At 44.1% G+C, this 22,752-nt stretch overlaps 1 protein-coding gene across 5 annotated transcripts in view; it reads right to left on the bottom strand.

Moving 5' to 3' along the window:
* Window positions 1–22,752, bottom strand: part of CYCH;1 (cyclin H;1) — a 92,919-nt gene that overhangs the window by 33,436 nt on the left and 36,731 nt on the right. For 4 of the 5 annotated variants that reach the window (XM_087384778.1, XM_087384777.1, XM_087384780.1 and 1 more), the window contains exons 4-6: window positions 13,756–13,834; window positions 13,366–13,490; window positions 13,166–13,239 (exon numbers count right to left, since the gene is read on the bottom strand). In XM_087384778.1, the coding sequence (XP_087240904.1) occupies window positions 13,166–13,239; window positions 13,366–13,490; window positions 13,756–13,834 (278 nt within the window). The remainder of the gene's footprint in view (window positions 1–13,165; window positions 13,240–13,365; window positions 13,491–13,755; window positions 13,835–22,752) is intronic. The other variant, XM_087384779.1, reaches the window with a different exon arrangement.

Genomic DNA, 22,752 nt, shown 5'->3' on the forward strand with positions numbered 1-22,752 from the left:
GAGAGAAGCAATGTGACATTACATAGCACATTAATCATGGAGTTGGAATTATTTTGAGTAAAGGTAAGTAATGTGACAATACATATCACATGGTTAAATGGAAGAACTAGAATCTTCTGCCGCCTCACAACCAAGAAGTAAAGATTTCACAATTGGAAGTGATTTTGGACATTCCAAGGTTTTTGGATACACAACTTCTTGTTTCTTTAAAGCTCCATAGTGATTGCAATAAGGTCAAGGTTCCTTGCATGACTACCCTCGGGAATAAGACCTTCTAACATCGAGAAGTGGAAGATCAATTCCTTACGAACATGGAAACAAGGCTGATGGAGATGAATATACTACCAGTCTGTGAGGTTGACAGCTTCCAAGTAGCAGCCGAAATCAGACAAAGGCAGAAAGAGGAACAACCAGCGAAGTAGAAAAACCTCTATCCGAGCACTACTGCAAAGATGTCATGGGAGAAAGAAAGTTGGCAGAGCCAAAGCCGACTTGGCATGGAAAACCAGGTTGCCAAACCAACTCAAGATCTTAAGTTAGGCACAGAGGAACAACCACTCAACTCAAGAAGATAAAGTCCTTGTCCACAAACTTCAAGGACATCTTTGCATGGTACTTTGGATGCCAACAAGAAAGCAGAAAGGAAAAGGAGACATGCAACTCATATCTCCTAATGCCAAAAGTGCATAGACTGAAAGAAGAATAATAAGCAGTCTAGCCTTGCAGTTACTCATACCTCATCTTCTCGTGAGAAGGATGAAGCAGCCAATGCTCACCATGATTGAGCTTTGGTTGCTACACGCCATTTTAATCCTTCTATTCATAATTCATGCATGGCAGTATCTGATGCATTCAGCACTTGGTATTTTGGCAATGGTACTTCTAAGCAGCACATTACTTCTTGCAAGAGGTTGTTTCTTTCTCTGCATGACGCACCGAATGGGGGCACTGTGACTTGTGCCCATAATGCATCTTATGCCGTGAAGGGCATTGGCCAAGTTGAGATCAATGCAGCATTAGGTGATTCTTTCTCTCTACATGATGTTTTGTATGTTCACTGTATCAAAAAGAATCTCATATTCATTTCAGCCATTGCTACATCAGGACATATGTGCAATCTATGACTTCAAAAATGGTAATACCATTGTTATCATTGGAACATTTACATGAGGTCTATATAGACTTGATGCCTATGACAAAGAGACTAGGATACTAGTGGATGATGTTGGTTTTCCATGGATGTTGGGCATCCATGGTCAAAATGGGACCAAAATTGGTAGACCTGTAAATCATGAAGGTATATATATTCATGCTATGTGTCAATACATTTGGAGTAGCCCGAGGCCTTATTTTAGAGTCTGTCTTCCTTTTTTACCGTACCTTGCATCACTTAATTTTGATAGGGTAAGTTAAATCCATGGCTCTGTAACCCCGAACCCGTATGGGACAAGAGTTGGTTTACTATAGGTACCAAATCTTGTCCACAAAATTGTTGTGCACGTCCACTGTTTTAGGAAAATCCTATGTGACGTGGACTGTGAAGTAACGATTGAGAGAGAGAGAGTGTGTGTGTGCAGTACAGGACGAGTCAAAGATGATAGTCACATAAACTTAGATAGATGGATAACGTTACTAAACACAAGTACAAAGTACTTGTATCTAGGCCTAGGACTAAGTGTCCTAGGTGTCACATAGGACTATGTGTCCTATGTGGCATAGAAGGCACTAACACAATAAGTGCCTACACTTATCCCTACAAGGCACATACCATGGCCTATAGGGCATCACTAGAACCACCAAAGGATGGCCTACAAACCCCCCTCCATGGGATGGGCTGAAGTATTCTGGAAACGTCTCAGAATACCTGGTAGTTTCTGGTCATGGTGGCACATGTTCATCCAAAAGGATATAGCCACCTATGAATGTACAAGGAATGTCAGATCATGTAACAAAGGGAACCAAGTGTAAAGCCTGTCGGAAGACTTCGAACTTGGGACGAGGAAGTGCCTTTGTAAACATATCTGCGATGTTGTCCTCTGTGGGAAGATAGGACAACTCTATGTCGCCTGCTGACAACCGCTCCCGAACATAATGATAGTGAACTTCAATATGCTTGGTACGCGCATGAAACACTGGGTTACGCGCAATGGCCAAAGCACTCTGGCTGTCACTGTAGACAATAGTGGAGGATGTCTGGCAAATACCAAGATCTGTAAGTAACTGTCGAAGCCAAACACACTCTACTGTAGCGGTGAAGGCTGCCCTGTACTCAGCCTCACAACTAGACGTGGCAACTGTCGGTTGCTTCTTGCTGAGCCAAGAAATACATGAATTGCCAAGCAAAAAACAATTGCCAGTATGTGACACTCTGGTGTCGGAACATCCTGCCCAGTCACTATCCGTGTAAGCATGCATGGTAAGTGAACCCTGATCACCATAGAAGAGGGCTAAATCCTGAGTGCCTCTGAGATATCTGAAGACTCTTTTCACTGCCTGCTAATGCTGTGAACTGGGCATGTGCATGAATCTGCTGAGCTGAGATACTGCATACTGCAAGTCAGGTCTGGTGTGACATAAATAAATAAGGCATCCAACAGCCTGCTGATAAAGAGTGATATCACATGGTGGGCTCCCATCATGAGCTGAGAATTTGAAGCCAGGGTCCACTGGAGTAGAGATTGGCTTGCAATCCTCAAACTGAAAACGATCAAGGAGCTGTCCAATATACTTGGACTGAGACATCATGATACCCCCCTCAACATGAGCAAACTGAATGCCCAAATAATAATGGAGCCATCCCATGTCTGACATGTCAAAAATCTGCTGCAAATCAGCCTTGAAAGCTGCAATTTGCTGAGTATCGGGGCCCGTGATAAGCATATCATCCACATATAAAATCAGCACTAAAAAATCAGATCCACTCCCACGGAAATAAAGAGTGGGTTCTGTGGGACTATTCTGAAAACTAAGGGATAGTAAGTGTGCATGAATTTTGGCATACCATGCCCTGGGTGCCTGCTTCAAACCATAAAGGGCTTTTCTAAGCCGGCATACCTTATTTTCAGAATTAACAACCTCAAAACCAGGAGGTTGAGTGACATAAACTTCTTCCTGCAGATCCCCATGAAGAAAGGCAGTCTTGATGTCAAGTTGGTGCACTTGCCAATGATGATGGGCTGCAATGGCAATGACACATCGAATGGTAGTAATCCTGGATGTGGGAGCAAATGTCTCCTCAAAGTCAATGCCTTGTTGTTGGGCATACCCTTTTGCAACAAGACGGGCTTTGTATCGATCTATGCTGCCATCAGATTTTCTTTTTAATTTGTAGACCCAACGCGTTCCAATGGCATGCTTGCCAGCTGGAAGATCTACTAATTCCCAAGTGTCATTTTTGGCAATAGATTGTAACTCAGCTTTCATTGCATCCATCCACTCTTTGCTGTCAAAAGCATCTTTATGGCACAAAGGCTCTTCATTGCAAGCTGTAGCAAGGAGTGCAAACTCAAGAAAGTGACCATGCTGTCTATTCCCTGATCTTGTCCGGGCAGCAAAAGGCTGATCTTGTTTGCTGTCCCTCAATGTATCAAGAAGCCATCTGGGAACTTGCCTTTGCTGTCTATTAACAGCTCTTTCTTCAATGACTGCATCATGAGTAATGGGATCATTTTGTGCCGGAAGAGAAGCTTGCAAATCAGCATGAGGTTGAGGCTGATTATTGCTTTGTGGAGGGCCTGCAGGAGGCGCATGTTGCTGCTCAAAATCCTCTTCTGATGATGGTAGAGGTAACCAAGATTCAAAGGCATCAAACATGTCAATATCTGGCTTTGCTTTGCAGTCCACAAGAGGAGAAGCTGAATGTTCAGCAAAGATCACATCTCTACTGACAATAATCTTCCCAGTATTTGGTTGATATAACCGATACCCTCTGCTCTCCTGGCTGTAACCAATGAATATGCATTTGATTGCCTTGTCATCAAGCTTATGTCTCAGCTGAGATGGTACATGAACATACGCAAGAGACCCAAAAACTTTCATGTGTGAAAGTGAAGGCTTCCTGCCTTTCCATGCTTCATAAGGTGTCATAGTCTGTAATGCCCGCGTAGGTGATCTATTCAGCACATAGTTGGCACACATTACTGCATCAAGCCAAAATTTATTGGGCAAAGACTTGGCCTTCAGCATGCATCTGGCCATCTCCATTGTGGACCTCTTTTTCCTTTCAGAAACAGGATTCTGCTGAGGAGTGTAAGGAGTAGTGCATGAGTGAATAATGCCCCGTGAGGAAAGAAATGCATCAAACTCCTTTGACATATACTCACCCCCCCTATCTGTGTTGAGGGTGACAAGCTTGCAGCCTGATTCATTCTCAACCATATTCAGCCATCTCTGAAAGCATAAGAAAACTTCAGATTTGGCCTTTAAAGGATATACCCAACAATACCTTGTGAAATCATCAATGAGAGTCATGAAATACTTGTATCCTCCAATGGCATTTGTCCTCATTGGGCCACAGACATCACTGTGTACTAGCTGCAATTTCCTTTGTGAGAGTTTTGGACAATTCTTTTGAAAAGGAAATCGATGCATCTTACCCAAAAGACAACCCTCACACACATGTTTAGAAACTGTGTGAGTCTGAGGTACATCATTAGCCATCTGGTGTGAATGCAGCTTTGCAAGAGCTCTATAATTTAGATGGCCCATTCTCTCATGCCACAGATGAGTTTCAACAAGCTGTGAATCTGAAATAGCCAATGCTTCGGTGTAAAGTGCAGCTGCATGATGATCAAGGTGATAAAGCCCTTTTCGCAAGGTGCCAGTGAGAACTATGGCATTGTCATCACGAAGATCATATACTAGGCATCTGTAGCCATCAAAAATTACTCTGAAACTTGAAGTAGCAATTGCTGAAATTGAAATCAAGTTGACTTCAATTCCAGGCACAAAAAGAACATTTGTCAGAGTGACAAGATGACTGGAAATGGATGTGAGCTGCACATCTCCTCCTGCAAAAGCAAAGTAACAAGCTGATCAAAAGAATAGTGGTCTGGATTACCCATGGCCACTAATCGAAGGGTTGTAGCAAACCCTTGATATGTATCTGGTAGTCCATTCAATGTAGTACTGACAAGCTGTGAATTTGGCACCACTTCATCAATGTTGGCAAGCTGTTCCATGAGGTCCTTGACCTTTGTCAAATATGCATCCATTGACTCACCTTCATTCATATTCACTTCCTGTAATTGCCTTCTCAAATATGCAACACGAGCTTCATTGCGAATCTGATAAGCCAATTTATCCCAAGCATCCTTTGCTGTCCTGCAAGAACGGATGTGTGGAATAATGATTCTCTTGCATGATAAAGCAATGCATGAATGTGCATTTGCATCTCTTGCATCCCATCTAGACTGTTCTTGAGTTGGAAGAGCAGCAGCAGGAGTGCTAGAGGAAGAGAAATCAGGAGAAGTACCACCTGCAGAAGGTGCAGCAGTAGAAACAACCACTGAAGGATTGGCTGGCCTCAGATCAGCCCCAGAAACAATATTCCACAAATGCTTTGCAACAAGAATATGTTTCATGAGATAAGACCACATCGGATAGTTGGTGCCATCCAACTTATCATCTTCACGAAGAACTCCAAATAAATCTTGATTGTTCCCAGCCATAGCAACTGTGATAACTTGTAAAAGACCTGAAAACCCAAAAGCCTCAAGGCTATCACTGCAATAAGCTGGCTGTCCAAAAATGACAGCAAATATCTGCAAATTTCTGACCCAAATCAAAGGGCAAATGCAGATCTGACCCAAATGTGACTGTGACAGGCAATGTTCACTGCAAAAACAGCAAATTTGGCAAAAGCCCCAAATTTATTGAGGGCAAATAAGCCAAAAAGAGGGCAAATTCAGAAAAGCCCCAAATCTAGCTGAAATTTCACAAATGTGACCCAAAGTTTGCAAATCTGACACAATGTCCTGTAAATATAACTGAATGTCCTGCAATCTGACCCAATGTACTGCAATCTAAACAAGAAATTGCAGAACAAATCCCAAAACTCCAATTTCTTGCAAGAAATTGCAATTAAAAGAGGTGAAAGGAAATGAAAACCCCAAATTTTCCAATGTCCTGCAAAAGCCCCAAATCTGCAAATGTCTGTAGATGACTGCAGTGAGACCAAGGACCTGTTTCCAGCCAATGCTAAAAAAGGTACTGTACAGAATACCCAGATGAAGCTGTACGGAATACCACTAAAGGTATGTAGTACGGGAAGCTGGTACGAACCCCGCTGACGACTGAAGGTACGGTGGAAGTACCTTGTACTCCTACGCAAGTACAATCGTACGGCGTAGCCCCAAATCTGCAAATGTCTTGTACTCCTACGCAGGTACAATCGTACGGCGTATGTACCTTGTACGGCGAGGGTACAAAATGGCGTACGGTACAAAAATACTATGAATGTACCGTACGTACGACGAACTACAGGTACGGGTGTATGGCGGATGTACGACACAAGTACGGAGTACAGTACGGCGCCGACGGGTGTACGGCGTCCTTCGACGCAGATGTACGGCGACGATGCAGATCTGCTAACGTACGGAAGGTACGACTGTACGGCGCCGACAGGTGTACGGCGTCCTTCAACGCAGATGTACGGCGACGGTGCAGATCTGCTAACGTACGGAAGGTACGACTGTACGGAGCCTGCTTGTCGACCAGCAAGGCAGAAAAAACTCCAATGAGCAATGGAGGCTCGGGGCTAAGGAGATCTAGAAGGCTAGAGCAAAACCTGCTCTGATACCACTGAAGTAACGATTGAGAGAGAGAGAGAGTGTGTGTGCAGTACAGGACGAGTCAAAGATGATAGTCACATAAACTTAGATAGATGGATAACGTTACTAAACACAAGTACAAAGTACTTGTATCTAGGCCTAGGACTAAGTGTCCTAGGTGTCACATAGGACTATGTGTCCTATGTGGCATAGAAGGCACTAACACAATAAGTGCCTACACTTATGCCTACAAGGCACATACCATGGCCTATAGGGCATCACTAGAACCACCAAAGGATGGCCTACAGACTGGGACACCTTTGGAGCATAACATGGCCCAATGCATTTCTAACCATGCAAACGGTACCTCATGGGCTTGATACTTTGCACAAGCCTTAAATTAAATGATTTTAAGGCCCGTGCAAAGTATCATGCCCACCATCGGGTATCATTTGCATGGCTTGGAAAGAATATTTCCTTGTTTTTCACCATGCATCATGCATAAGCATTAAAAAGCATGCATCGGTGTCGTTCTAGCCATGCAAATGATAGATGATGATGAGCATGATACTTTGAAAAAGTATTAAATTAAGTGAGATTAGGGCCTGTATAACAAACTATCATGCCCATCGGATATCATTTGCATGCTTTTTAAAGAATATTTTCTTGTTTTTTACCATGCATCATGCATGAGCATTGAAAAGCATGCATTGGTGTGATTCTAGCCATGCAAATGGTAGCCGATGGGCATGATACTTTGGAAAATTCTTAAACTGCGTGAGTTTAGGACCCGTACAAAGTATCATGCCCATTGGATATCATTTGCATGGTTTTTAAATAATATTTTTGTTCTTGACCATGCATCATGCATGAGCATTGAAAAACATACATTGGTTCTATTTTAGCCATGCAAATGGTACCCGATGGGCATGATAATTTGAAGAGGCCTTGAACTACATAAGTGCTTGGAAAGAATATTTCCTTGTTTTTAACCATGCATCATGCATAAGCATTGAAAAACATGCATCGGTGTACTTCTAGTCATGCAAATAGTACTTGATGGGCATGATACTTTGCACAAGCCTTAAACTAAGTGGCTTTAAGGCCCATCAAATATCATTTGCATGCTTTTCAAAGCTCATGAATGATGCATGGTTAAAATTTGAATTATGGCAACCCTTGTTAGATTGCATTCATAGGGTATGCTTGCTGATATCCCAAGATGCATGCGTTGCCAAAAACATGTCTGTGAGGGATGTCTACTTGGGAAATGTGTCGGTTTTCTTTCTCTAAAATTGGGAGCATTGGTGTATCCCATAAGTTGCATCCAGTTCACAGTGATGTGTGTGGCCCAATGTAGACAGCACTTACTAAGGGATATTCTTACTTTTGTGGATGCCTTCACCAAGCATGCTAGGAATTATCCATTCAAATCCAAATCAGCTATCTTTGCTTGCTATAAGCAACTTCTTGCCATGGTTGAGAATGAAAGTAGCTTCTCACACTCCGCACTAATACAAAGGGTGAGTATATGTCTTGTGAGTTTGCGGATTTTTCAGCATCTCGCGGCATCATACATCAATGTATAATGCCATACACACCAGAACAACATGGTGCAAGACTAAGACATTGATGGAGCTGGCACCATGTATGATGATGGGTAAGTCTTTGCCAAACCAATTGTGGTTAAATGCTCTCATGTGTGCCAGTTATGTCTTAAATAAGTCACCAACCAGGGCATTGAAGACTCACACACCCTATGAGGCATCAGGTTGTAAGCGGGTTTATGTCACACTCGAGTGTTTAAATGCCTTGCATATGCACATATCCCATCTCAGTCTCGACATTAGCTTGAGGACAAGGGTGTTAAATACATTTTCATTGGTTATAGCTCAGAAAGCAAAGGGTATAGATTATAACATAGGTAATCATTAGCAAAGATGATGTCTTCGCTGAAAACTCTATCATGCCGGTGTTGGAGTGTCAAAAACAGCCAATTGTTGTTACTTCCAACGTGTTTTATGCATATGTTTCCTTTTTTCAAGTCTGCATTGGCTTTTGATGAGTCCATGGAAGCTCCAACTCAAGCCACAAGCAGAGCAAGCAATGATTGAAGAGAGGGCTGTCATAAGACAGTAGAAAACAGTCCCTAGATGGTTGTTAGATACCTTAAACGACGGCAAACAAACTAAGCATTTGTCTAGCTTGAAACCAGCCTTCGATAAACAAAAGGGCAGTGATCTTCTTCTACTCAGTCATAAATGGCCACAATGCAAGCTTCAGTCACTTCAATCACTTAGCACAACTTAGAAACAAATTTCAACAACAACAAAGGTGAGGCTAGAATGCCCCTGCTCAATGAAAGTAGTACACAGTGCACCCAAATGCCTTGGCGCCCCTTACGGTATTTATTTAATGCTTCTGAATAAAAATGTTTTACAATAGGGGTTCAACCCTGCACCGTTCCTCTCTGCAAATCCTCTACTTATCTTCAAGGCATCTAATCCAAGTGCACCACTAGAATTCCCATTGGCAAGGCATACTCAGGCATCCATACCTCTAACAAATTGAGCTCAAGGCAGCCTCAAGGCTATCACATGCATCCACACTGTCCTTAGGCCTTCCACAAGATCACCCTTGCCTCTGAGTGCTTGCTAGAACCTGTAGGAGTCCTGAAAGGACTGCAAACAACACGCATGCACTGCAAAAAGCTGCAAAGCAAGAAAGAACAAGAAAAAACAGAACCTAGAACCAACTCCCACTGTTTGTGGCAGAGGGGCGAGCTCCTTCCTCGCACTTATCCTCTGTCCAAGCTCCCCGTAGGGTGCAGGTGTCTTCCAGCAATCAGGAGAAGAGAGAAATGAAGGTAGAGAGCGGAGGGTGAACAAGAAAGAGCTGTAGAGGAAAGATGGTCCACAGATCTATCCCGAAATGACTGCCTCGGGATCTGTGCCTGAGTCCTCCTAAGAGCACATGCCAAAAGCAACAGGGAAAGTTCGTCTTGCAGCATGCACTGGTCCAGAAAAGCTCCAAAAGCCACCACATAGCCGGAAACACGTGCAAAAAGGTCCAGCACAGCAAAAGACAACCATGGGCACCTGTAGGAGGCAGTTGTACACCTCCATACGGATTCTGTACATTCCGTACAGAAATTTTCAAAAAGTTGAAAAATGACTTCTAGCACTTCCTAAAAGTGCGTACTAGCCTTGGAACAACCAAAACAGGCTTGAAAACAGCTCAAACAGCTCAAAAACTGCACAAGAACAACTGAAAACGTCCAGCACCTCTGGGAGAGTGGGGGGAGAGAGATGGAAGGTGGGGAAAGGGCATGCATACACATGCATGACAAATGGCACTTCCTCCTTGCCATTTGCCCCTTCATTAAAGTCCTAACCTCCATACCAAGGACAACGTTGGTTGTCCTTGGACCCAACTTTAGACCCCTCTTTTGAAGCCTTTGCCTTGCCCCTAGGACCTAGTGGTGCACCTAGACTTTGCCCCTAGGAACTCCTAGGAAGTGTGCACTTCCTCTAGCCAGTCCCTCACGGCCAAACCATTACAAGACTTAACCATGGTTAATCTCAGGTTAAGTGTAGGTTGAGTTATGAAGATACTTTACATCACTTTTCACGTCCCCGTGGCAAGTTGCACGAGGGCTTCTTCTCGCCACATATAGGGACACTTACTGGAGGTTTCATTGATTACTACCACATGCAATGAAGAGCCACTGTATCACAAAAATGCTTTGGGAGCAAGCATTGGATGGATGCTCTGAAATCTGAATCAGATTCACTTCATCAGAACAGCACTTGGGAGTGTGACTTGCCTAAACCTAAAAGGCAAGTGTGCTGAGGCACTAAGTGGGTATACAAACTCAAGAGGAAGGTTGATGACAGTGTTAACTGCTATAAAGTTCACCTTGTTGCAAAAGGCTATCCGCTATGCTCAGCAATAGGGACTTAATTTTGAGGAAGCGTTTGCACCCACGCCATGCATTATGACCATCAGACGTGTCATTGCCATAGTAGCCCATCATCATAGGCAAGTGCATCAGCTTGACATCAAACCGCTTTCCTTCACAGAGATTTGCGAGAGTTCTATGTCTCTCAACGTCCTTGTTTTGTAGTCAAAGGGTCTGAAAATAAGATATAGTGGTTGCACAAAGCACTGCATGGTTTGAAGCACGCACCCCCGGAATGGTATGCCAAGACTCATACACACCTTACCAGCCCCATTTTTAGAACAGCCCTACAAAGAGCACTCTCTATCTCCACAAGCGTGATATGCTCTTAAGTGGACATTGCAGCCTGATTTGCAGCAATCATTTGCTATGGCATATCTAGGCCATCTTCCCTACTATCTTGGCATTTTGTTCGCTCATGTTGAGGGGGTATTAGGATAAGTCAGTCCAAATACATTGGACAGCTCCTACACAGATTTCACTTTGAGGACTGCAAATCAATTTCTACACCGAGTGAGCCTGGTTTATGTCTCTCCAGGATATGATGTTGAGCCCTTTGATGCCACCCTCTATCAACAGGCTGTTCGATGCCTAATATATCTGTCACACGGCCAGATCTTCAGCGTGGTGTTCCCAATTGTGCAGATTTACACACAAAGCACTTCGAGGTCTATCATCACTATGTCAATAGGGCATATTCACTTGTCTTACGTTCTGACACAAGAGAATGTGGCAAAGATATTCACCAAGGCGATTCCACAACCTAAGTTTGAAGCTTTCAGCAAGCTTTACACTTGATTCCATTTTTCATGTGATTCTATCATCCTTGTACCTCCATAGGTTGCTATATCCTTTTGGATGAACATGTGCAACCATGGCATTAGTTCCAGCTGTCTCTGACATGTTTCCAGAGTATTGCACCCATACCATGGAGGGTTTGATAGGTCAGCCCCTGGTCCCCGCCCTTGTAGGCTAGTGTTAGTTAATGTGCTAGCACATCAGCACTATTAGTCCATTTGGATAAAGTCAACCACTTATAACTTATATTAGGGTCAACCCTCAACGTGATGTCTTATCGCTTTGGTTGTACTTTCAATTAACAACATTTCCTCGTTCTTCTCCTCTCTAGCTTTGTTTTGCTGCTCCATTGCCTCCCCGCAACCCTATAATGACAATCCGAGTGTAGGTCATCCAGGAATTCAAAGAACCTATGATCTAGTAAATTAGACACTAAGATCAAGGCCGAGATTATTGACTATGGTAAAATGACCACATGGTGAATCAGCTGGAATGCCTAAAGGCTAGAGGGTTGTTCCGTCCTCTAGATATCCCTGGAAGTAAATAGGAGAGTATTTTCATGGACTTCATTGTGGGATTACCACAGACTAATCAAGGGCATGATGCTATATGGGTAGTGGTGGATAGGTTGACAAAGATGACACAATATTTACCTACCAAACAACCGTGAAGGCTGCTAAGCTGACTCACCAATCTATTGAGCACTTGTTTAGATTATACGGTTGCCTTGTGACAAGGTTAGCGAGAAAAATCCGACGTTCTCTGGGCACTTCTGGCAAGAAGTATTTCAAAATTTGGGAACTATTTAGTATGAGTCCAGCTGATCATACCGAATCTAATGGGCAAACAGAGAGGTTCAATCAAGCCCTAGAGGATATGTTTCGAGCATACGTCTCCAAGAGGCCATCCAATAGGAAAAAGTATATCCAAATGGTGGAATTTTCCTATAATAGCACTAAGCATACATGCTTATGTACGGATATCATCCCAAGCCTCATGGGACGGTTGGATTAAGGGGTATTCAGCTAGATGTGGCTAAGGATTTCTTGCTCTTGAGAGTCAATTGCTACTTTGCAAAAGAACTTTACTAACTTCTTTAAGAGTAAACGCTTGAAGAGGGGAAGAATGTTATGACATGGATGCTAATCCTCAGATTAGTAGACTTCCAATAGGGTTTGGGGAACCTGGAATTAAGGCAAGCATTGTGGATTCATTCAGTGTGCACATTCGGGTTAGATTCTAAAAGGGACTCAATTGGGACCTTCTCTAGCGCTTAAGTAGTTCAAATTAATCATACAAAGGGGAAAATTGCTACAGGAAATAATGACAGATACAAACAATGAGCCCAACTGTAAACATTGCTGTAACTAAAGAGTTCTCCAAAATAATACTACATACATAATTTGTTTAGGACTTTGCTACAGGACAAACCAGTTCAGAAAGAAGCATTGCAAAAAACAGCATGTGTCCTATGTTAGCATTGCATAAACCTATAATACCATCACAACCTTTCTGGCGCTTAAGATGTCAAATTAATCATAAAGATGAAAATTTGCTAAGAAAATGATAGCAAATACAAGCAATGAGGCCAAGACACTGATGTTACGAAAGAGTTCTTGAAAAAAATCTTACATACATAATTTGTTTAGGATCATGCTCCATGACAGACCAGTTTAGAAAGAAACGCTTGAAGTATAATATTGCTGTTGCCTATACAATCCAACAATAAATGTTATGAGAGCAGTCCCCACTCAAATGGTTTTAAAGAGCTTAACTCTCACATTGCAAAATTAATCTTTTTACTTTTTTCGACAAAAAAAATTAATCTATTTAGACCTGGATCTTATGAGGAAAGCTGAATGCAGCACAAACTTGTTGAATTTTTTGCTCATAAAATCTTTGTAATAAAAGCTCCTCGTCCACTGTAAGAGGCTCAGGCAGTGAAGACACCTTATCACCAACTGTGCAGCAGACAACAAAAAACAATTTGAATTCATCCAAAAAATGTATCAAATGCGTACTATATTTTAACTTCTATACTTACAGTATAAACTTTAGAAAACTAAAATCATGATAAACTAGTGGTATAGACACACACTAAACTCAAAAGCGTACATTGAAGCATTATGATTGACTACATGCTTTCGTCTCACTTAAAATTGTGGACATCACAACCGGCCACCTATATAAGAAAGACAATGGATTGATAGCTTGCAAAGTACATACCCAGATCATCACCTGCAATTGGAGCTCCTGGGTATGTCAATGATCCATCAGGCTGCACCTCAACTCGAGTGGCGCCATACTAGATCCAAATGGATAATAGACATTGTGAGAATAATTTATGATATATGATAACAGCAAATCGCACCTAAAGTACCATTAACTTCTAAGTCCAAAGGGATAGTTAGACATTGTGAGAATGATTTATGATATATGATACCAGCAAGTAGCACCTAAGTACGATTAATGTTCAAAAAAGAGCCACCCCATGCATTTAATTACAGCAAGTTTGTGCTGTCGAAATCAACAATACTAAGTCAGCCAACCATAGGAATCAAGGGCATTATATGATACCAAATCTATTCCTACTTTAGCAACATATATGTTTGTATGCTTTCATAAAAATGGAATATACTCAATCTTACGAATTGAGACATTCAAATTGTGACAGTAAGAAGGAAAAGGACAAGAGAATGAAAGCTTCTAGGGACTACCCTGTACTTTACGAGGAGTGGGAATTCTATATGGAACTATTGGTAAGATTAAAGCAAGGGTTGAGAGAAGCATGCGGGGTGTCACGCGGACGTGATGGTGATGGTGAAGTGTCTAAACTAACCGTTGTTGGGGTAAAGGCACATTGCCACCCTTTTAAAGTTATGACACCTATGACTGTCTTAAGACAGTCATAGGGTGAATCCCTAATCCTAATAAAACTCTATGAGTTTGTGGTGTGGCTCAACACTTTTACACACCCACACTTCTTGTGTCTCTCTCTCTCTCTCTCTGTCTTCATCGTTCCACTCCCTCACTCTTTCCCTCACAAGTGGTATCAGAGCCTCTACCTCTCCCTCTCCACTCAGGTCTACCCCCCCTCTCCCCTCGGGCCTCGTGCGCGGCAGCAGCGAGCGGGCGCGCAGCATCGAGCGGGCGCGCAGCAGCGAGCGGGGCAGCGCGAGCGTGCAGGGCGAGCAGCCAGCGCAGGAGCAGCTGCTCACGCAGCCTTAGCTGCAGCAGCAGCTAGCTGCTGCTAGCTGCGCGGGCGCAGCCAGTGCGCGCACCGCACAACACCGGCTGCGTGCAGCCCGTCGACCGGACAGGTACGGCCATCCGTACCGACTGTACGGACGCCGTACAGGCAGCCGTACCGTACGGACGCGGCCGTACGGACGCTACGACAGGAGGTTCGAATTTTATTTTTTTTTGGATTTGTACCCTGCGCAGGTACAGAAGGTACAGCAGGCATAGATTTTTTGTTTGGGGGAAGAAGGAAAAGAGAGAGCACTCTGCTCTTCATTCCCAGAATTTTTTCAGTTCTTAAAACTGTGTGTTTGAGGTACAGCAAGTACACTCGTGTCCCTTGTGCTTGAGGTGACTAGTGCCACAGTGTGTGGTGGTTGCACAGTTATTTTGTTTCGAGGAGGTCAGATGCCTTAATTTGCAGAGGGCTTGTATGCTTTTGCTGAGTGCAAATCTCAGTTTTCGGGTGACAATTTCAAAGGGCTTTTGCCTGGAGGTGTATGCAGTGTATGCCTTGAGGCAGTGTGGAGCCAGGATGCCCACATTGGTCTTGTTTCCGCAGTGTATTCAGTGACATTTCTTGCAGGTCACATTCTGTGTACGACACTTTGAAAATCTCAGTTGAGCCACGCTTGGCCAGGGCGCATCAAGTTTACTCGGTCCCTAACTGTCCATCGTTGACAATGCTCAAAAGATTTTCTCTTCAGTGTTTGTACGTTGGGATCTGTGTTGTTACTGTGTACACAGGGCAGTTTATGCATTACATTGTCAGGTGAAAGTGCCAGGTGAGCGCTGTATTTTGTATGCTACCTCAGTGTTGAGGTGTTTTTCACTTGGTACAGGTGTCAAATCAAGGGGCTTTTGCCCAGATTTTGCTTGTGAGCACTTGAGTTACTGTTTGAGACCTTCAGATGCCTTTTATCCCCCTGGCAGAAGGGTGATTGTTTGGGATTTGTCCCATACTTTGTTGCAGGTTTGTGACAGGCTGAGGTGTTTGGAGCCTTTGTCAGTGGACAAAACAGTGTATGACAAGTGGTTTATGCATATAAAATCAGTGTAATACCTCATCTGAGGTGGGAGAAGTGTCCAGGACAGCAGTGTTTTGTGCTTCGTCAGATGATGATGCACTGATAAAGCACTTGTGGAACAGCTGCAGCATTCTGAAGTTACTGTTTTATGCCTATTTGAGCATGGTACAGTGTGTCAGAAGGTACAGTGACTGGAGGGAAAATTTTCTGTTTTGCTGCAGATTTTTTGACAGTAAAAAACAGCACTATTGTGAGTGCTCCTGGCTCTTGATAGAGCAGGTTTTCTGAGAAATCAGAATTTTATTTAGTCATTTTTTGACTTACAGGGAGTCAGGCACTTTCCTTATCTGATATGGCATCAGGGGGAAGTGAATCTTCAATACTGAACATAAAGAAATTGGAAGGGGCACACAATTATGCATTATGGGCAGAACAGTGTTTGAATGTACTTCTGCTAAAGAAGATTTCTAAGCCCATAAGGGTGAAGGGTGTCAAGCCATCTGGGATGTCAGATGATGAGTGGAGGGAGCTTGATTTGTCCGCAAGGGCTGCTATCATGCTTACTCTCACTGATTCTCTTGTGTTCAATGTTCAGGCTGAAAAGACCTCTTATGGCCTATGGCAGAGGCTAGAAGAATTGTATGCCCAAAAGAGCTCAGCCAGTAAGGTTTATTGGTTGAAGAAGCTTGTCGACCTTCGCATGAAGGAAGGTACAGCTATGACCTCACACTTGAGTGAGTTCAATGCCATCTTTACACAGCTTATTGCACAGGGATTGAACCTTGATGAGGAGTTCAAGGCTACTTTCTTGTTGTGTACCCTCCCTGAGAGTTGGGACACTTTCAAGACCACCCTGTCTAATTCAAATGTCACTCTTATGTATGCTGATGTGGAGAGCTCTCTTCTCATGGAGGAGATGAGCAGGAAGAATAATGCGGGCAGCAAGTCTTCCAATGCTTTGCAAGTACAAGAAAGAGGTAGGACTCAGCAGAAGGGGAGATCTGCTGGCAAGTCCAAATCCCGCAATCAATCCCGTGGCAAAAAGGATATTGAATGCTTTTACTGTGGCAAGAAGGGACATGTGAAGTCTAAGTGCTTCAAGTTTATACGGGATCAGAAAGCCAAGAAGGCTGAGACAAAGGATGCAGGCAGTGGAAGCAAAGGCAAGGGCAAGGCCAAGGCAGATGACTTGGATGTAGTGAATGTTGCAGCACAGGACAGTGACAGTGACAGACATGATGTTTTATGCTCTTCTGCTGTAATTGCACATACATTGGTTGTTGATGGCCATGACATGCACACTTGGCTCTTGGATTCAGGCGCTTCTTTTCATGTTACTCCTCATAGGGAGTGGTTTACTTCCTACACAGGTACTCATGGAGTTGTTCACCTTGGGAACAACTATGCATGTCAGATTGCAGGGATTGGCAGTATACAGATAGTATTCCCTGATGGACGCATATTTATGCTTGATGGTGTTCGCCATGTGCCGCAAATCAAGAAAAATCTGATTAGCACTGGTTTGTTGGATGACAGTGGTTACCACACCACATTTGGGGATTCCAAATGGGTGATTACTGATGGCCAGGTTGTAGTGGCTGAGGGTTATAAGAGTGATACCTTGTACCCTCTTTATGTTTCTAGTGCAGGTAATCATGTTGTTGCCATAACCGAGCTGCCAAAGGTTTCATTGTGGCATAGCCGGTTGGGACACATGTCCGTTAAAGGAATGCAAGAACTGTCACGTTTGGGTTATCTGCCGTCTCTTTCATTTTCAGATTTGCCTACTTGTGATCATTGCATTTTTGGAAAGCATTCTATGACTCCTCATAAGAGGAGAACTCCCCAGAATAGAGCACCGCTTGATCTAGTGCACACTGATTTGTGTGAGATGCCACAGCTATCACTAGGGGGTGCAAAGTATTTCATTACTTTAATTGATGATGCCACACGCAAAGTGTGGGTCTATTTCTTGAAGCATAAAAGCGATGCCTTGGATGCTTTCAAGAAGTTTGTCGCTCAGGTTGAGAATCGGACAGGACGCAGGCTGAAATGCCTCAGATCCGATAATGGGGGTGAGTATGTGTCACATGCTTTTGTACAGTTTTGCGAAGCTAAGGGCATTAAACAGGAACTCACAGCCCCTCATAATGCATCTCAAAATGGTGTGAGTGAGCGGATGAATCGAACTATTCAGGAAAAAGTTCGATGTATGTTCTCTTATGCTGCATTGCCCCATGGCTTTTGGGCAGAAGCCGTGCAAACAGCAGTTCACCTAATTAACAGGTCGCCGAACAAGGCTTTGGAGCTGAAAGTGCCAGAGGAGGTGTGGTCTGGCAAGCCACCTTCATATAAGCACTTACGTGTGTTTGGCTGCGAGTGCTTTGCTCATGTACGCAAAGAACTGCGCACCAAATTGGAGCCAAAGTCTTTCAGATGCATCTTCATGGGTTACGGTGACGAAGGTGAAATGGGGTACAGGTTATGGGATCCCGTCAAACGGAAGATTATACGCAGCAATGATGTCATCTTTAAAGAGGATTGTGTACACAAAGAACCCGTGCAACCTGTGGAATACAGGAGGGTTGTTTACGATGATGTCGGACAGCAAAGAATGCCCATTAATATGCAGCAGCAGGCTGCTGTAAATAACCCTGCTCAAGAGGGTATACAGGCTGAAAATCAGCCAGACAATTTTGCCAATGATGCACCACTGGATATGCCAGCAAATGGCGCTGTAGAACAGCCAAATATGGTGGTACAGCCACCCGTCATGCATGACGAACAGGCTAGACAGCAGCCTAATCCGGAACATTTTGTTAGGAGGAGCACCCGTGTACAACGGCCTCCTGACAGGTTTGTTCCAGGAGCCAATAATGTGGCTGCTTTTATCATGCTGACAGATTGTGGTGAGCCTTCCAGCTTCAAGGAGGCTATGGGAAGAACAGAGAAAAGGAAGTGGGAGAAAGCCATGCAGTCAGAAATGGACTCCCTACTTCAAAATGATACATGGGACTTGGTGCAGCTACCTGCAGGCAGAAAGGTTTTGCCATGCAAGTGGGTTTACAAAGTCAAAGTGGATTCAAATGCTTTACCGAGGTATAAGGCCAGATTGGTTGCCAAGGGATTTAAGCAGGAGAAGGGAATTGACTTTGATGAGATCTTTTCCCCTGTAGTCAAGATGACTACTTTGAGAGCAGTGTTAGCTCTTGTTGCTCATGAGGACATGGATTTATGTCAGATGGATGTGAAGACTGCTTTTCTTCACAGAGATCTCCATGATGACATCTACATGAGTCAGCCAGAGGGATATGCTGTTAAAGGGAAAGAGCAGCTTGTGTGTAAGCTCAAGAGGAGCTTGTATGGACTCAAGCAGGCGCCAAGAGCATGGTACAAGAAGTTTGATGCCTTCATGCAGTCCCAAAGGTATCATAGGTGTGAGACCGATCACTGCTTGTACACCAAACGGGCAAAGGATGGCAGTTTGATGCTACTCATTCTATATGTGGATGACATGCTGATTGCCAGCAAATCTCAGCAGGAGATTAGTGCTTTGAAGAAGCAACTGCATAAGTCTTTTGACATGAAAGACTTGGGTGATGCGAACCATATTCTTGGTATGCGGATTATTCATGACAGGTCCAAGGGACTTTTGTTTCTGTCACAGAAGGAGTACATTGACAAAGTACTGCTCAGAGGTTTAAAATGGAGGGGGGGAAGTCTATTAGTACCCCGTTGCCTCCACATTTAAAACTCAGCAGTAAGGACAGCCCCAGATCAGATGATGATAAGGCTGAAATGGCCAAGGTTCCGTATGCATCTGCAGTTGGTTCTTTGATGTATGCCATGGTTGCCACTCGTCCGGATATTGCTTTCTAGTTTCTAAGGTCATTGGTTTAGTTCACTGGGGTTATCCTTTCAAACTGACCCACTAGAGGTCCTATAAACTAGGACCATTGGTTCCAAGCATTAGGGTCATGGTTTGCCAACTGAACCCCCTAGGGGCATTAAAATCCCACGCCCCATTTGCCATGTGTCTGTGTGTGTAGCTTGTGTGGCCTCTTTGCTTGCCTTGTGGCACCTGTGTCTCACCTTTGGAAGCATCAGGAAGGCCCTGGAACCTCTCCATTCCCTTCCTTGCTGTTTTGAGTCTTCTCCCCGACCAGAGGAGCTCTATTCTAAAGATGGCAGATTTTTGCAGCTCCTCTCTTGCTGGCTGAAGTGGATTTTGAAGCTTTCTTCACGACAGCTCTCCTCCCCTTGGGTTTCCTGCTGCTGGCATGCTCCCTTGACCTGGACACCTTCATTCTAGGCCTTTTCTGAAGGTTTTCTTAACTTTCTTTGCGACAAAAGTCCTCCTTTCCTGCATCTAAGGCCATAATCTTGGGCGCCTCACTCCTAGCTCATGTCTGGTGCAAGGTGCACTATGGGTATGCATGTTGCTCTCCCCATCTCAATCCTAAACCGATGGGATGAAACACGCATCTGTCCAATGGCAATCCTCAGTTCATGCGAGACTCCTCTGTCACCGGGATACTGGGGTCTAATGATGAATCCCTCTTCCGATACTATCAGGAAGTGGTCCCGATAGAACTGGACTTGGAGGGGAGGTCTTGCCCCCCCCCCCCAGTTCAAGATGTATGGAGCTATCTAACCATATGATACGGTTAATCTATTCTTGCGAGATCGACTCAGGGGAAGCGTCCATGCTGTACTAAAAAGAGAGAGCATGTCCATCTGAATACAATGCCTGGCAAACCATGTGGATATCCGTGCATACCATGTGTCTACTCCACTCTCTGCTAGTCGTCTGGAGAACTCCAGGGCCAACCTCGGTAGTCTCCATCGAGGTAAGTCCCAAACTCTCTATTAATGTCAATGTATCAAAGATAGAAACGGAAGGGTGTTACATAACTAAAGATGTTAGATAACGGAAAGTATAGTAACCCCCTGTAGTTTAGCATATTGATAATGTATGATCAGGTGAAGGGTGATCAAATAGTTGCTAATAGTCAAAAGACTTGTAATTGCACTCAATGTAAAGTCCACCTTATGCAGTAGCTTCCAATGTCAGAGTGTCAAGTAAGGCCTAGGCCACAAAAACACCTCACCATACTGAAAATGGAGGAAATGTATTGTAAGGCTTAGTGGAGGATGTCAAGGTGCAGCGAAATATATGAACAAAGATAGAGAGAAGATCTGCAAATATATATGTGTGTGTGTGTGTGTGTGTGTGTGTGTGTGTGTGTGTGTGTGTGTCAAGGTGTGTGTGAGTGTGTGTCTCTTTGGAGGTGTGAGCGACGGTGAATGAGCGACGGTGAGTGCAGGCACCCGAGACCCCCCTAGGTCATCTCCCCCTCCGTCCGTACGTTCGTACGATCGCCGTACGGACGCTCCCGCTGTGCAGGACCGTACGCTTCGTCGTCCCTCCGTACGTCTCTACTTTCCCCATCAGCCCTTCCGTACGACGTGACACTGTCAATGTACTCAGCTTTTCCGTACCACCCCACCTCTTTCCGTACAATCTCGTACATCTTCGTCAGCACTCCTTGTCCGTACAGAATACTGTTGTATGATCCTCCGTACAGAATCCCGTACAACTTTCCCGTACAGTTTTTTCCGTGCAGTGCTCTCCGTACAGTTTTCGTACAGCCTATCCTGCACAGGCCTTCCGTACAGCTTCTCCGTACAGCCTCTGCCGTACTGTTCTGCACCTTCTCCCGGTGCCTTTCCGTCCAGTTACACTGTCTGCTTTGTCTTTTCTCTATTTCTTGCTTGCTTTGCCATATCTCAATCATGGCTTCAGGTTCTGATCTCTGTACATATGCTAGAAAAGATAGATCTGCAGATGCCAAGCGTCGTCCTTCTCAGCCTGCATCTCAGGATGATGAGCTCACTCTGGAAGCTCAATATGTGTTTGATACACTCAAGGATGACTTTCAGTAGTCACGACAAGAATGGGGCAAACCAGTTCCAGAGGTCACATACAAATTGAAATTGCCCTCCCTTGTGAATCCTCTCAGGAAGCTATCTCAGACCGCCGTAATTATTTTCTTTCCAGGAAGAATCCCAGCTGCCAGTGATGTTGCGCAATGGATCAAGTCTATTCTTGGAGGATGCTTTGTAGAGGGTGTATATTTTGCCTCCAGAGGCTTTTATGAGGTGCATTTATCTGATGCTTTGTGCAAGCAGAGGCTCCTTGAGCTTTCTCCCCTCTTTTATGGGAAGCAGATGGTACATGCCATGCCTTGGTCCCCAAACAAGGATTACCAAAGTCTTATACGCCATCATTGTCCTGTATGGGTTGAGGTTGTTAACTTCCCGCACTATATGCATGAAGAATTGCCTGGTCTGGCCGCTTCATTGGGACAGGTCATTTGCCCTCCACGCCGCATGGGAAATCGTAACAGATTCTGCATCCTCTGGGACACTGACATACCTACCCCTCCTTCTATTGCAGTGGAAGTTGAGGGTGTGCAATTGGGGAAAAAGTTTTTTGACTTGAAATGGGGTGTATTTGCAGGCGCTTGCTTTGCCTGCCATAAGTTTGGGCATCTGGCCTCTGAATGCCCAATGGTTCTGCATCAACCCCCTCCTAATGCCTTGCCACCTCAGACAAGGGAAAAGAATGAGAATTTGCAAGTCAAGCCAGCAACTCGAAATGGAGCAAAGAATGCTAAACTAGTTAATCAGGTGCAATCACTTGTTGGAAAAGGGAAAGAAAAAGAAAAAGAGAAGATGAAGGAATCTGTGGGGACAGATCGGGATGGTTTTCAACAGCCAAAGAAGGTGATTGTATTGAAGCCACGCTCCTTTCAATCTCGGCAATGGGATGCTTCTTCTCCCTTACCAGGACAGGCTTCTACTTCAGCTCCTGTCCTTCAAAATTGGGTGGGGGTTTTGAAGAAGGGTATCCCCATATGTGATTCTGAAGAAGGGAAGAATGCCATATCTT

This window comes from Dipteris shenzhenensis, chromosome 14 (assembly GCF_047967505.1).
Source record: "Dipteris shenzhenensis isolate YYH24624 ecotype China chromosome 14, Dip_SZ_1.0, whole genome shotgun sequence".
NCBI classification, from domain to species: Eukaryota; Viridiplantae; Streptophyta; class Polypodiopsida; order Gleicheniales; family Dipteridaceae; genus Dipteris; species Dipteris shenzhenensis.